The sequence below is a fragment of the Arachis ipaensis genome, chromosome B7 (genome assembly GCF_059453495.1).
Source record: "Arachis ipaensis isolate K30076 ecotype BB chromosome B7, ASM5945349v1, whole genome shotgun sequence".
Taxonomy (NCBI): domain Eukaryota; kingdom Viridiplantae; phylum Streptophyta; class Magnoliopsida; order Fabales; family Fabaceae; genus Arachis; species Arachis ipaensis.
Window position 1 is genome coordinate 78137959 of NC_142442.1, and position 16393 is coordinate 78154351.

Sequence of the window (16393 nt, forward strand, 5' to 3'; positions counted from 1 at the left end):
CCAGAAACATAACCTCTGCAAGTTTCTACTTCTTGCAGGCGCTGATTCTCCAACAGAAGTATGTCGAATATGACCTCTGCAAGTACTTCCAGGCGCTGATTCTCCAGATGAAGCATGTGACCTTTTCTCCTAGATGCTATTCCATATTTACGGGCGTTCCTGCACAATCATTCACAGACAAAGCCCATGGCTTGTTAACATTTATCCTTTGACACCATAATCATACTTTCAAATCAATCATCCTCATCCTTCATTCCTTATTATCACACCTCTTATTTCGATCATCAATAATTCAAAATCAAAACATAATTCTTTCCTTACTAAATTGAACTTAAAACGCCATATTTTTCTTAATAAATAAACTCAAAACAAAAATGCTTTTCTCCATAACTTAAAATCATAGCATAATTCATTCTTTTCTTAATAAATCAAAATCAGATAATACAATTTTTCAAATCCTAATCTTACTAAATAAGCATTTCAAATGAAGCCTCAAATTTTTATAAAATTTTCGCCGGTATCTCCTCTAAAATTTGGACTATGCCACCCTTCAAGAGTCTCAATCAAACCATTTTCTATTCTAAAAAATTATTTTCGATAAATCAAACAAATTGAATCCAATATCATAAACCCTTTTCAATTCTCAATATCATTTTCGATAAGTCAAACTCATTTTCAATATCAAAACATTTACAATTCTAAAATCTAACCAGTTCCAATATCAAAATCATTTCCAACTCTCAATTCATTACCAATAAATCAAACTTTCAGGACAAAACCCTTTTCTCAATATGAGTAAATATGTAAACTAAATCTTTTTTCAACATAGAATCATTTCTCAAAATAAGCCTATAAATCGGATTTCTAATACAAAGATCGTTTCTTAATATATATATATATATTAGATTTCCAAAATAAAATCACCTTTTCGTATATTTTTACAAGAACTCGGACATAACCTCCTTTTAAAATTAGACTTCACCACCCTTATGGGCTCCCTCACTTTCATAATTCCTCAATTTATCTCAATCTAAACCAGCACCCAATCCAGAATTACCCAAGTCAATTATTAAATCAATCAAGTAAACAATTTTACCCATCCCACACAATTCAGACCAATATATTATTTTCAATTTATACATTATTTAACCAAAATGTAAACATAACGTATTCACAGTCACAAATCCAGCAATTCTCATCACAACCAGCTAAATACAGAATTTTTAGCATTCTCAAACAATTAGAAAATCAAACCATATCCATTGAATTCAATCATTTTCACAGTCATAAATCCAACTCACACTCATCATTCAATCAGTTCAGACAATCATGAATTATTTACAATTATTCAATAAAATTTACAAGCATTCTTAAATCAAGACCATTAATTTTAAAAATGAAACCCCTTACCTCGATTAACCAAACTCAGGAATCAAACAAGACAAACCTGCGTATTCCGAACTAACAGCAACAGTGGCAATGGCATCAAAACCAGCAGTAGCAACAACAGCAACATCAATAGCAAACAACAATAGTTTATTCTGACATAAATTAAAATTAACATGAAATGGATATTAGGTAAAACTAAAACAAATTATCATGGTGAATGAGGCAAAATAAGTTTAGTTTCACCATGAGGAACAACAAACCCTAATGGAACAAGGGCGGGGCAGAAGGAGTAGTGGTGGTTTTTCGGCAACCAGAGGTATGACGGCGATGCATCAGCAACAATAGCAGTGTTGTTTTCCCTTTCTTACCCCTATTTTAGCTCTGTTTTTCCCTTTGAAGGTACGTTTCTCTTACAGACCTCCAGCAGTAGATTCGGCAAGGTACAGCTCCACCAGCGGCACAAAGCTTGACGGCGAGACAGAATGGAGAATGGATTTGGGATGAATAGGGTAGAACACAAAGCATGATTTCAACAGTGGCAAGACGACTCCATTCAACTTCTGCAACGTTATCCTTGAGCTCCATGGTGACACCCTTAATCAACGGCAACGGGGCTTCGACGACGACGACTAAGGCTCCATTCCGGCAATGACGTTGATAGAACCTCCCTCCTCCTTTGCGCGGTGCTTCCTCCTTCAGCGAACTCTTCCCCTCTCCTTGTCTGCAGTAGCGTTGACGGAGAACCCAGCAGTGGTGACGAGCGACGACCTGTGATGATGGCAGTGACATTGGTGAGACTCAGCGTGACGAGGAGTAGCAGCGTGAACGTTTCCGTCTCTCTCTCTCTCTCTCTCTCTCTCTCTCTCTCTCTCTCTCTCTCTCTCTCTCTCTCTCTCTCTCTCTCTCTCTCCGGTTTTGCTTCTCTCTCCTCCTCCCTTGAGGTGATTCGACAGCGGCGTTGGTGGCAGTGACGCCCACCACGCTGTCTCCTTCTCCCCCTCCTTCTTCCTTTTTTCCTTCTTCTTCTCCCTCGAGCTCTTTCTATTTCCTCTCTGTTTTACTGTTGTGTGTATATTAATGAGTGAGGTGAGGGTATGAGTCAATAGGTTATGGGGGAAGAGAAGAACGCGTGTTTCTGGGAAGAAAGAGAAAGCTACGCGTGTGTTACTACGTGTTTGCATATGTGTGGCTGACTTTAGGGTTAGGGTTAGAGTCAAATACATACTAGTAGTATAGCAATTTTACAAAATCTTTTAGATAATATAATAATTAGGATTGAAGAATAATACCGTAAAATTATTTTGTAAACACAATTTTATTTACTAATATACCAATAAATTCAAATAACTATTTCTAAAATCTAAAATAACAAATTAATGTTCTTTTATAAAAATATAAATTTAAATCCAAAACACAGATTACTTCAATTAAATTATATAATTTTCATCATTTTTCAATTACTCAAATTTTATTTTTAATTATGTAAAATATTCAATTACATTAAAATTATATAAAAATATTAATTAACTTATATTTAAAATATTCATAAAATTAATTTAATTATTCTTAATAAATTAGTTTTTAAAAATAAGGAGCCCAAATTAATAAAATAAATTAGAACCTTTTTTTATGTAGATTTTGAAAAAATACGAGTCGTTACGGATCATTATTTTTTAATTAGCAAACAAAATCTTGACAACCAGAATCGTTTACAATTCTGATAATTTTTTATAGTGGTACTTAACCAGAGTATGGAGGCTATCATCGGAAGCAGGAGTGGTGTTATTTCATGTCGCACGCAAAGAAATTATCATGGTTGTGTAGACGAGCGAGTAGCATCCCTGATTGAGTTTTGGCATGGACTTGTCCTATAATATTGCATCTTTGATGATAGGCATAGCTGATTTTGTATTAATTAATTGTATTCTATATATTACTATATATTGATGTTGGTGTTGTGTTTTGTTTCTTGATCATTTTAGTTTTAGTAGCTAGCTATAGTGTCTTCTGTGTCTTTCATAGTTTATATGACCTTATATTTGCATCTTCTTAGGTTTTATTTAGATTTTTCTGAGGAGTTATAAAAAAATATGTCTTTTTCTATCCACTTCAACTTTTATAAAAAATAGTTTTATAAAATCAAACAAATAAAAAATAGCTCTTATTTAAAAATATATATTAAAAAATATGAATAATAAAATATGTTAAAAAATATATAATTATTCATATGCATCTTCTTATCATTTAAATTTTCTCAGCCCTATAATTTTGAAGCTGACTGAAGGGATCCGAAACGTATAGTTGTCCTCTCATACAAATGAATTTAAGATTAGATCAATTAATGTATGAAAACATACACACAGCCAACAACAACAGCTTGACAATAATTAACAATAACTATACCAAATATTGAGCCACCAACCGTCTGCGGACTACTGCCCACAAACCGATGAATCTTCCCAAGCAAGTAATTCTGCATGCAAATGGTGGGACCTTAGCTATAATTTCATACTCTTTCCATTCTTGAGTCCCTCAGGCCTCATCCATGATCCAATATATAAAATATATAGCTACTCGAATAAACCCAAAAATCAAAATAAAGCATTCAGTCATTTAATTTTTATCTGTTGCTCTTCAATGTGGTCCCACTCGTCTTACATCATCCCATAAAACTTGTCCTTCACATTCTGTTCGTTCGCCATAGATTTTAGTTTACCTATTTATTGTACTCCTCAAGCAAAATTAACGTCACTAGCTAGATCGTGCTCTATATTTAAAAGTTTAACTGAATAATTTATTCAATAAATATATAAAAATGAAACAAAATATATATATATATATAATGAGTCTTGATCTTGCTTGCGAAATCAAGGTGTTAACCGAATTATATCCTCAGAGGCTGGGTGTCCAACTCTTGAGTCCGAACTTTTCCTTTGTATGGTGATGTGAAAGTATGAGCAATGAAGAGGAGGGGAGTGTACCTGCAAAGGCATTCCGAAACTTAAGTCAATATATTATTTTATTCGGAATCTAGCTAAAAAGAACATTTTACCTTGCTTTATATATGGTCGGCCATCGGTCCGTTACGCTTTTGTCATTTTAAGTCGTTCATCAAGAGTGGAGATAACGTATTTCTACTTTCATAACGTTGCATTGTCGGTTATATTTGACTGTCTTACGACTCATGAAGAGATGAGCTTATAACGGACTATGCCGAGTTTATAGCTCATGAATGGTGAGTCCATAACGGGCAAATGCCGAGTTATAGCTCGTGAATGATAGGTTCGTAACGGATTATGTCGAGTTATAGCTCATGAATGGTAAATTCATAACGAAGTATGCCGAGTTATAGCTCATTTATTATGACCATATCACAGCCCCCAAACTTAGCCTGGAGAGTTTTTAATGAAGCAGGTTGAGCTTATCGAGGAGTTATAACTCGGTGGGAGAGTTTACTGAGTGAGCCCCCAGTTCAACATAGTTCATTTAAAACTTCTCTATGCGTGACGTGGATAGTAGGGCTTTGTTTTGGTGAGGAGAGAGAGAGAGAGTAATGGTCATTAAATTTTCTTATCTTTCCAAAGCAACTGCGTCCTTTGATGTGATTGATGAAACAATTACTTTTTCAATGTGGTTAAGTTAGTGGTTTGGAAGCTTAGTTGCTTATCCTTGACCCTTGGTGTTTCTCCTTTGAAAAGAGAATGAGTAAAAAAGGTATGCATACTGTTTCTTTTGTTTTGTAACTTATCATCATCTTCTTCCTTCTTTGTTTTTTGCTTCTGGGTTGGGTAATGGGGTTTGAAAAAGAGAAGAAAGGGGGGATTGACTGGTCCTATGACTGGGTTAATGAGGATGTTAAGGGTCGTGTATCTCTGTTTCGGGATGATGCGGCTGTAAGGGAGATTGATGTTGGCAGAATCATTAGGCCTGGGTCTGGGGTTCACGTCGAGTTGCTGTCATGTAGCAGTGAGGATAGGGTTTACCATAGGGGCAGGGGTTTGAGTATTTTTATATGCATAGTTGTGTGTTAGAAGAACTGAGGGTGAGGCTGCCATTTACAGAGTTTGAATGTCAAGTTTTGAAGCAGCTAAACTGTGCTCCTTCACAATTGCACCCTAATGGTTGGGCGTTTTTGCGTTGTTTCGAAATATTGATGGAATTTCTTGAGGAAGATCCTTCTGTGGATTTGTTTTTCTCTTTATTCCAAGCCAAAGGAGTTTGGAAGGGGGGTTGGGTTAATTTAAACAGTACACCTGGTTTTGGTATCTTTAAATTGTATAAGTCTTCCTTTAAGGACTTTAAAGAGATATATGTTAAGGTGAGGAATGTTGAAAAAGAGTTTCCGTTTTATATAGAAGAGTTTTTGGCTGAGAGGTTTCCACTTGGGTGGTGCTTAGAACCTCAGAATATACTCGGGGCCGAGGTCATAACCCCGAGGAATGTGTGTATTATAGAGTTTTTGGTGGAACAAATTGATCGAAAAGATTTGATCTCGATGTTTGAACTGTTGAAGTGGGAGGAGAATAGGGCTGCTGTGGTAGATTATATGGGTGAGTTGTGTTTATGTGTGAATGAGTTATTTTGTGTACTTTTGAGCTTTATCGAGTTTCTATTTTGTTTGTTTGAATCTACAGGTGGTAAATATCCTGGGGTGTCTGCTGCTTCACTGAGGTTACGTTTTAAGAGTAAGAACCTGGAGAAGGAGGTATCATCTTCCAATCGTGAAAAAAGTGGTGGAGCTGGGGAGGTTAATCAACCTCGTCAGGGGCGGAGGAAGGTGATTGCTAAGAAAAGAAAATCGAGTGTGGTTGATTTCTCCGAGGATACTAGCGACCGAGAACAAAAGGTTTCTCTGGAGGAGATTCAAGCTTTTGTTGGGAATCAGAAAAAGCTGCATGAGATGACCGAGCATAGTGAGGGATTGACTGTGTGGGGGGAAAGAGTATCCTTACATGGCTGTTGCCGATGAGCATTGTCAGTCTGAAGCTGACGTATCATTAGCTAATGAGGTTGGAGAGGTGGCTGTTGGTCAGTATATGCAGGTGAGATCGTTTTTTATTGTGTTATGATTGTTTATGTTTGTTGGAAATTTTGATATATATATTGTTTGTGTTTTTGTAGGTGGTTGGTTTGAGGTTAGCTAGTTTAGGTCGTAGTCAGGAGTTGAAGCACAAGAAGGTGTTGGTGGAGAACAAGGAGGTTTTGTTGTTGAAAGAGGAGTTGAGTAAGTCTAAGGGTTCTGTTTCAGATCTTCAGAACAAGTTGGCTGAAACTGAAAAGCAATTGAAGGAGACAAAAGAGAACTATGCCAATGATGTGGAAGATTTGAAGAAGAAAGAAGCGAACCTGGCGAGCATAGAAGCTCGGCTGATTGAGGTGACCACTAAGCTTAAGGAAATGGAAAAGAAGAAGAGTGATGAGATCTTAGATTCGTTTGTTGAAGGTTTTGAGAGGGCGTCTTTGCAAGCGAAGTTTCTTTTGCCTGATGCTGATCTTTCTGAGCTGGACCCTGGGAAGATTGTCCGAGATGGCAAAATGGTTGAAGATGATGGCGTTGCCGAGGATGAGGTAGAGAATGTTTAATGTGTTTATTGTAATTTTGGTTTTTATGTGTAGTTTTGTTTATGCTTGACTGCTTTTTGAAAAACTGATGGGTGAATGCTATTTGGTAGTTGGTGAACAATTTGATAGCTATTTTGTAGCTTGTTAATAGAGTTTGTTTGAGTTGTTGTTAATTTGTGGCCGATTTGGATTTTAAATGTTTCATAGGCCATTGCGTAATTGAAGGGAATTTTCTGTTAAGAATATTCCTGATTGCCGATTTATTCTCGGATTGAAATTAGTGGAGGATATTTGTTATTTTGTTTGAAATGATAGATGAAACTGTATGTGTGATTGTTATTGCAAAAGCAAACATTGTAGTAATGTATTGAGAAAACTGTTATTAAGGGGAATGAAGTAAATCATATACTAGTATTGGTAATCCTTTGGATACAAAGGTTCAGGTAGGCAAGCCTCGTTAAAACCTCTCCAAGAAAAACCCATTGGGGATAAAATCTTGGTAGTAGGAAAAAGAGTACTAGCCTGTCCCTGAATTTTAACTATAGAATTTCTTTAAGGAGGCTACATTCCAAGTGTTGGGTAGGACTGTACCGGTTAGAGTTTCGAGTTTATATGCTCCATTGCCGAGGACTTGTGTGACTCGATATGGGCCCTCCCAGTTTGCGGCGAGCTTGCCATGGGATGGTGGTCGTCGGGCGAGTTCTGTCTTTCGAACGACCAAATCTCCCTTGTTGAATGTTCGACTTCTTACCGATTTATTGTAGTGCCGAGCTATTGTTTGCTGTGCGGCGCGTTGCCTCAGTGTTGCTATATCTCGGACTTCTTCAATGATATCTAATTCGGTGCGCCGGGATTCATTGTGGTCGACGAGCTGTGTCCTAATTGAGCTTTGGGAGATTTCTAGTGGTATCATTGCTTTAGAGCCATAGACAAGTCGGAATGGTGTCTCTTTTGTTGATGATTGGGGTGTTGTGTTGTAACCCCATAGGACTTCAGGTATGAGGTCGGCCCATAGCCCTTTTGCGTCATCCAACTTCTTCTTAAGTGCGTGCAAGATCACTTTGTTTGCCGCTTCTGCTAGTCCGTTCGTCTGAGGATGTTCAACAAAAGCGAAATGCTATTTGACTTTGAGATTCTATAAAAAAGATTGGAATTTTTGATCGGCAAACTGGCGACCATTGTCAGTTATGATATGATGAGGAATGCCAAAACGGCAAATAATCTTCTTCCAAACAAAAGATATCATTTGTTGTGATGTTATTTTAGCTAACGGTTGAGCTTCGATCCATTTTGAAAAGTAGTCAATGGCGACTATTAGAAATTTTACCTGGCCCGGCGCCGTAGGGAACGGGCCGAGGATGTCTAGTCCCCATTGGTGGAAAGGCCATGTGACGTTGCTATGATGCATATCCTCAGCTGGAATGTGGATGGTAGGGGCGTGCTTCTGGCAATTTATACAGGCCCTGACCTTGTTTTCACTGTCTTGCTTCAGTGATGGCCAGAAGAAACCAGCGCGGAGGATTTTGGATGAAAGGCTCCGAGCTCCTGTATGTGTTTCGCAGATCCCCTCATGTGCTTCTGACAGTGCTATTTCTGCTTCGGATCTGCTGAGACATTTGAGTAAAGGACGAGTATATCCTCGTCTGTATAAGGCTCCGTTAAGTAATGTAAAGAAGGTGGCTTGTCTTCGGAACCTTTTGACATTCTCGACAGTCTCTGGAATGTGCGATGTTTGTAGATAGTTTATGAAATCTATTCGCCAATCACTTTCTTGAGTAACACTTAGCACTTTTGTTAGGTCAATGCTAGGAGAGTTTATAGTAAATTGATGCAATGTAGATATCTCGGATTGAGTACTGTCGAGCTTAGATAAAATATCAGCTCTTTGGTTTTGTTCTCTTGGAATGTGTTGTATTTCAAATTCTTTAAATTGTGAAATCAAATTTTTGACTAATAATAAATATTTGGATAGAAGGGGGTCTCTTACTTGAAACTGGTCGTTTACCTGTTGAACAACCAACAAGGAGTCACAATATACTTTGATTGTGTATATTTGAAGTTCTAAACAAAGCTGAAGTCCTGCGACCAGGGCTTCATACTCGGATTGGTTGTTGTTGGTCTTAAAAGATAGGTGTAAGGAGTGCTCGAGTACAGTACCATCTTCGGCTTCGAGTCGTATTCCAGCGCCACATCCTTCTTTGTTGGATGAGCCATCTATGTATAGAGTCCATTGTTTTGTGTGGTCCTCCTCCGATGGTATCGTAAGTTCTACAATAAAGTCGGCTAAGAACTGTGATTTTATTGCCCCTCTGGATTGATATCTGATGTCGAATTCGGACAGTTCGATTGACCACTTTATGAGTCTTCCTGCAATGTCGGCTTGTGTAGTACTTGTCATAGTGGGTGGTCTGTCTTGACATTGATGACATGACTTTGAAAATAAGGTCGGAGTCTTCGTGCTGAGAAAACTAATGCTAAGGCCAGCTTCTCTATTCTCGGATAATTAAGCTCGGCATTGTGGAGTGTTTTGCTGACGAAGTAGACCGGTTGCTGAATTTTGTTTCTTTCTGTGACAAGAGCCGAGCTTATCGCCCAATTAGTTACTGAAAGGTATAGAAATAAATGTTCCCCTTGGAGGGGTTTTTGTAGAATCGGCAGTTGCGAGAGATTTGTTTTTAGTGTGTTAAAAGCTCTCTCGCAATCGTCGGTCCATTGAAATTTGTTTTTCTTTTTAATTGTTTGAAAAAAGGGATTAGACTTCAAAGCTAAACAAGGTACAAATCTTGATAAAGCAGCAAGCCTTCCTGTGAGGCGCTGGACTTCTTTGACGGTCTTAGGACTTGTCATTTCCAAAACTGCTCGGCATTTGTCAGGGTTTGCCTCGATGCCTCTGTTTGTTAACAAAAATCCCAAGAACTTACCACCTTGTACACAAAAAGCGCATTTTTCTAGGTTCAGGCGCATGTTGTAATGGCGTATCTGGGCGAATATTTCTGTTAGGTCGTCAAGATGATTGTTGCCGACTTTTGTTTTGGCGACCATATCATTTACATAAACCTCGATGTTTCTGCCGATTTGTTTGGCAAAAACTTTATCCATAAGGCGTTGGTAAGTCGCCCCTGCATTCTTTAATCCAAAAGGCATAACCTTATAACAGTAGTTTCCGAAGTCAGTAATAAAAGTTGTTTTACATTGATCGGAGGGGTGCATAAGTATTTGGTTGTACTCTGAATATGCATCCATGAAACTTAAGGTAGCATAACCGGAAGCGTTATCTACCAAAGAGTCTATGGATGGTAGAGGATACGAGTCTTTTGGACATGCTTTGTTTAAATCAGTAAAATCGACGCACATGCGCCACTTACCATTTTGTTTTCTTACCATAACCACGTTGGCGAGCCAGGTGGTAAATCTGATCTCTTCGATGAATTCGGCCCTTATTAGTTTTTGTGTCTCCTCCAAAGACGCCTTTCGCTTTTCTTCGCCGAGTTTTCATTTCTTTTGTTGCACTGGCTTCGCAGACGAGTTTATAGCCAGCTTATGGCTGATGATTTGCGGGTCTATGCCGGGCATATCCGAAGGTTTCCATGCAAAAAGGTCGGCTTGATCTTGTAGGAAGGTGGTGATGGCGTTTAATTCTTCCTTGCTTATTGACCTACCTACAAAAGTGAATTTGTTAGGGTCGTTATTGAAATAAACCTTTTGTAAGTCGTCGGAGGGAGTTGGCCTTTCTCGGAAATCGGCTCTTGGGTCTAAGTCGGCTATTGCCGAGCTGTTGTGTGTGAGGTCGACACTGTTAACTTGCTGTTTTGAATTATTTTGAAATTTCATGCCGATGTTGTAACAGTGCCGAGCTTCCTTATGATCTCCATGGATTGTGACGACATGATCGTCCTGCAAAGGGAACTTAACACACAGGTGAACTGTAGAAACAATGGCGCCAAACTTGTTTAAGAAAGGGCGACCAAGGATAATGTTATATGGACTGAAGCAATCTACTACTAAAAATTGTAACCACACTGACCCTATTATTTGGACTCGTTCGCCGGGGAAGCCGACCAGATCTCCGCCTGTTGACTGGAGGATGTTGTTACTAAGCTTCATTTTTTGAAATGTTGAGTAGAACAAGACGTCGGCACTACTTCTGGGATCTAGCAGTACTTTTTTGACCAGTAGGTCTCCCAACTGAAGAGTTATAACAACGGGGTCATCCAAGTTCTGTATACTAGAGATGTAGTCTGCTTGTGTGAATGTGAGCTGCGGGAGTTGTGTTGGATTTTGTGTGTCACTTTGTGGGCCATCTAACGAGCATATTGATCGGAATGACCTCTTTCTCGCTGAGTTTGAGGAGCCTCCACTCGCGTATCCTCCTGAAATATAGTTAATGATTCCTCGTGGTTTTTCGTAATTGTTCGCCGACACCTTCTCTTTTCCTCGGTATTGTTGTTTAGATGAGTCTTCGGTCCTGGAAGATCTGGGACGTTTTTGGATGTGACCTCCGATGTACTTATCGAGATGGCCTTGCCGAGCTAAGTGTTCCAAGAAGTCCTTTGCTATTACACAGTCATCAATGGTGTGGCCGTGCTTTTGGTGGAAGGCACAGTATTTTGATTTATCTGCGTTCTTAGTGTCTTGATATGTTCCGACCTTTCTTGGTGGTTTGATGAGTTTTGAATGTAGAATCTCTTTGATGATATCCTCTCGCTTAGTGTTAAACTGCGTATAAGAGTCAAAACGAGGGGTTAGTTTAAAACTTTTCTTACTAGTTGGAGTTTTATCGTCGTCTCTGTAGGTTGTTCTATCAGACTTCCGAGCTTGTCTGAGCTCCTCGATATCGATTTGTCCTTTTGCTTTTTTCCAGAATTTGGCCAGGGTTTTTGGCTTTGCTATCGCAATGGTTTCTTGGAACTTTCCAGGTCTGAGGCCGCTTTTGAGTGCGTGCAAATGGACTTCTGGGTGGAGATCAGGTATGCTGATGGCTATTTTGGTGAAGCGAGTCATATAGTCTTTCAGGCTTTCGTTCTGCCCCTGCTTAATAGTGTTTAGATAGTCAAAGTCATGCAAATATATTGCGGATCCGGCTCTTCGAACAGCTTGGCTAGTTGTTGAAATCGCGAAACAGAACCTGCAGGCAAAGCACACAACCAATCAAGTGCAGGGCCGTCTAAATAATTTGGAAAACAACGGCATAAAACAGTGTCGTATGCACCGTTAACGATCATTATTGATTGGAACTTCTTGAGAAATTTCTTCGGGTCTCCGAGGCCATCATAAGGTGTGAGGGTTAGTGGTAGAGTGAATCTCTTCGGCAACTCGAAGTTCATCACCTCCTTGGTGAAGGGTCCCACAAGATCATCAGTTCCTTCTTTTTCATCTTCGGGGTGAATTACATCAGCTCGGATAGTCTCCGAGACATGAGAGGGTGAGTGATGCTCATCACCCTCTGGTTGCTGGTGGTGAGCGTCGTTGTGGTCCGTCCGAACATGGTTCAGTTCGGCGATTTGGGCGGCCATTATTTGGTTTTCGTCAGCTATCCGCTGATTGGCTTGCTGTATCTCGGCTACCATCCGCATGAGTTCGGATAATGAAGGAGGTGGTGCGTCAGCCATGGATATAAACAGAAAAAATGGGACCAAAAGAGAAAATTTTATATCTTCGGCCCCACGGTGGGCGCCAATTGATCTTGCTTGCGAAATCAAGGTGTTAACCGAGTTATATCCTCAGAGGCTGGGTGTCCAACTCTTGAGTTCGAGCTTTTCCTTTGTATGGTGATGTGAAAGTATGAGCAATGAAGAGGAGGGGAGTGTACCTGCAAAGGCACTCCGAAGCTTAAGTTAGTATATTATTTTATTTGGAATCTAGCTAAAAAGAACATTTTACCTTGCTTTATATATGGTCGGCCATCGGTCCGTTACGCTTTTGTCATTTTAAGTCTTTCATCAAGAGTGGAAATAACGTATTTCTACTTTCATAACGTTGTATTGTCGGTTATATTTGACTGTCTTACGATTCATGAAGAGATGAGCTTATAACGGACTATGCCGAGTTTATAGCTCATAAATGGTGAGTCCATAACGGATTATGCCGAGTTATAGCTCATTTATTATGACCATATCAAATCTTACATATAAAAAACAACAATTTTAGGGGATTAACATTTTTAACAAAAATAAATAAAAAACTGACTAGTATTAATTAGTTTAAATGCAAGATAAATAAAAAAAAAGTTATTCGGCATCATTATCATAATATAGTATTTGTTTTCTTCCTGTTTTCTAACAATCGTTCTCATGTACAATGATTAACACTGGTTATTTACATAACATATATGTATTAAAGTAAGCCATAACTATTATTACTCCTCTGTGGTTTTACATATAACTTGTGTATAGACTAATAATAAGACCAAGGAGTTGCGCATAGGAGAAATGGTTGTGTGAGCATAGTAGAGTAGTAGACCAACTTGAATATTTTTCAAGAATTAAGATCACTCAATAAATGATCTTTTAATCTTAATTAATACTTAATTAAAATATATTGATCTTGGTATTCGATGTTTACCAAATATGGACGGTAAAATGCATACTTATTACTTAAAATTGCATGTGCATAAAAAAAACTGTTTTTCACCGTCCATATATTTAAATTAAATTGTTTTTCAGTTCATTAGATCATATTATAGTTAACAAAAAGTACGTGAAGGCTGAAAACCTCAACATCATAACTCGTGATGAGGTACACACATTGTTCATGTGAACTGAATCAAACCATGCGCCGTGATTATAAAGCTATGGACTATGTCCAAGGTTTGAACTTTCTTAATATTTTTCTGAACTTTTTTTTTTTTCAACATCTGTTAAACGTTTTATTCATTATGTTCTATTTAAGGAACATGCAAAGTGATTTTAACTAAACCTAAACATGATTGTTTTTAAAATTTAAAAATATATGTATGAGCTTTAAACTTATTGAAGGGAATGTTAAGTTAGTTAGTCAAAAACAGAATGCAAGTTATGTTTCTGTTTTTGGAAGTTAATTAGTTAGTGTAGTAGTGCTTTTCTTGATTCTTGATTAGTCTAGGCTAAGCTCATCTACGTGTGAGTGTATGTGAAGAGTGTAATGGTAGATTGATTCACTAATTCATAATTCAAGTCGTTCACTTTCTGTTTTCATTCCTTGCTGAGCTTTACACTTTTTTCTGCCATTTCTGTTAGAATTTTTATTTTATTTGTAGTATAATTTATTAATATAAAAATTAGTTTAGGTGGTATTATAAATTTTAAGAAATTATACTAATTAATTGTATTAACAGTTGGTTTGTTTTTTATTAAAAGAATGCGACTGTCCAAAATGATATAATTTGGGTCCTTAATTTTGATCATTACACAACAAACAAATACATTTTGATTCTATCTAGTTTAATGATTCAAGAATTGAAAATTTTAAATTAAATCAAAGATTTTATAACTATAACTGGAGGTACGTAAATTACTGATTTTATAAAATATCTAACATGTGGTGTTAGAGCTAAAGTATTATCTCTGTCTTGCCATTTCAAAATTTAATGACTGTACATTCTTTTAAAAAAAATGCATAGTATAAATTAAAAAAATATTAAAATTAAAATTAATGCATTATAAAAAAAAGAATAATAAATAATATTCTCTGAAAGAATCTTTTAAATTTTTGCAATAATTGTTCTTCATATTAGCATAACTTTCCATTATTAATTCTTATTCTTCATGTTGTCTTTTAATGTTTGGTTCATATTATCCCTCTTCATTCACGCTGAGTGTGTTTTAGTTTCACCATTTAAAATTTAAAATTTTTAATAAAAATGCAAATTTTATTTGGAGTGAATGTTGAATTTGGATGCTCTATCTGTAAATTCTGCAAAATTAATAAATAATTAGTCAATAAATTAATTTGTAAAAAAGAAATTAAGATTGTGAATTTTACGGTTTAATAAGATAGAGCTAATTAAAATAAGAATTTTGACACTAATTTCAAAGAATTTGACCTAAAATTAGGCCGAACGGGTCGAATCAGACCCAAATCGAATCCATGGGCCCAACCCTCACCCCAACACAAAAAAATTCAGCACTCTCTCTCTTCTCATTCACTCAAATCCGCTGGGAAAGCTTGAAGGAAGAGGATGAGGGTTCCAAAACCTAACCTCCCACTAAATTCTAAATAACTTTTGATCCGAAGTTTCGATCACCGCACCGTTTGCGGCCACGCAACCAGCGCGTCGAGCTCTACAAAGTCCATGGGATAATTTGGTATGTATGTCACTATTTCCTTTCCAAGCTCTCTCTTTATAATTTCAAAAATTAGGGGTTTTATTTTAAAGAATTATGTGATTTTGGTGCTTTAAGATTGAATTAACCTTGTGGACTTGCCAGGTCTTGTCCCAAATCTCCGTCAGTAAGGTGAGAAAATATTAACTCTTGTAAACCATTAACGATTATGAACTATAGTTGATTTTTGTGGAATTTATGTGGAACTAGAGTGAAATATATGTGTTCGAGGCAAATTGGGTGATATCAGTGACTAGGAAGCGGACCGTGTAGGTTGGATCTTCGTTCAGTGAGGATTCGAGACTTTGGACATTTGAGGAGCGGAGGTATTTTGTGGTGTTTTGGCATTAGGGAGAAATCAACCAAGGTATGGTCTCGGTTTCTCGTATTTAATATGTAATATCCTGTGAATACTTAGTCTAGATGACTATAAGATAAGTTGGAATGTATGAGTATGTTTAATGCTGAACACCTTTGATGATGATTGTGATATGAATTGAGTATTTATCGTTGGATGATTGTTGTTTAGGATGATAATAGGATGTTAAGTGATGAATTAATGATGATCGACATAATGATATTAATATATATTGAGTAGGTGAATGATAATCTTGTTGGTATATTTGAGAAATTAAAGGTATGAGATTGTTAAAATTGAGGAAGAATGAGATGTGGAGGTTGTTGAGGTACCGAAAGAGTATGTTGTGTGATGATTTTGTGTGTGGTATGTTGAGTTTGAGTTGGTATATGTAGATTGTTGTTATATGATTCGTGATGAATATTGATTTGAAGTATGTTAAAGTGAGAATCTTAAATGAGTTGATAGTGGTTTGGTTTGAAAATGAAAATTTGGTAAAAATAGAGATTGGTGTTTTTGAGAAAAAATCTGGTTTTTAGCTAAACTTTGGTGGGCCATAAGTTAGTTTCCGGACTCTCAAATTGTTTCAAACTTATTTAATATAAAAACTGGGTCTGCGAAGTTTACGCCGTTCGAAGAATGAATGAAAAATGTTTTAAAACGAAAAAGTTATGCATGTCGGAAGTTTGGAGTACAAAGTTGAAAATTCTGTAGCATTTAGCATTTTTGCTGTTCTGCATAACTTGCATACGCGACCACTGTACATGACGCGACCAACCTATTC

General features: G+C 37.2%; 3 protein-coding genes across 3 annotated transcripts; 1 reads left to right on the plus strand and 2 right to left on the minus strand.

Annotated features, from left to right (window-relative positions):
* The first annotated feature begins 6413 nt into the window (after positions 1–6413).
* On the plus strand, positions 6414–6972 carry LOC148553071 (uncharacterized). The gene is made up of 2 exons (XM_088492957.1): positions 6414–6431; positions 6511–6972. The coding sequence occupies exons 1-2, from the start codon at positions 6426–6428 to the stop codon at positions 6970–6972; spliced, it is 468 nt and encodes a 155-aa protein (XP_088349083.1). The 5' UTR covers positions 6414–6425.
* A 514-nt stretch (positions 6973–7486) lies between these two features.
* Positions 7487–9349, minus strand: LOC107607204 (uncharacterized). The gene is made up of 2 exons (XM_016309179.1): positions 8279–9349; positions 7487–8041 (listed from the first exon to the last, which is right to left on the minus strand). Exons 1-2 carry the CDS (start codon positions 9347–9349, stop codon positions 7487–7489), a joined length of 1626 nt encoding a protein of 541 aa, XP_016164665.1.
* Positions 9350–10443: 1094 nt separating this feature from the next.
* Positions 10444–11952, minus strand: LOC107607205 (uncharacterized). Its single transcript, XM_016309180.1, has one exon. It carries the CDS (start codon positions 11950–11952, stop codon positions 10444–10446), a length of 1509 nt encoding a protein of 502 aa, XP_016164666.1.
* Positions 11953–16393: the final 4441 nt, after the last annotated feature.

What these genes read in the sequence shown, in the direction of transcription:
- LOC107607205 (XM_016309180.1), bottom strand. Translation starts at nt 11,952, where the DNA reads ATGACTCGCTTCACCAAAATAGCCATCAGCATACCTGATCTCCACCCA.
- LOC107607204 (XM_016309179.1), bottom strand. Translation starts at nt 9,349, where the DNA reads ATGACAAGTACTACACAAGCCGACATTGCAGGAAGACTCATAAAGTGG. An exon ending in TCCCTACGGCGCCGGGCCAG is followed by an intron (nt 8,042 to 8,278) that starts GTAAAATTTCTA and finishes GAACATCCTCAG; the next exon opens with ACGAACGGACTAGCAGAAGC.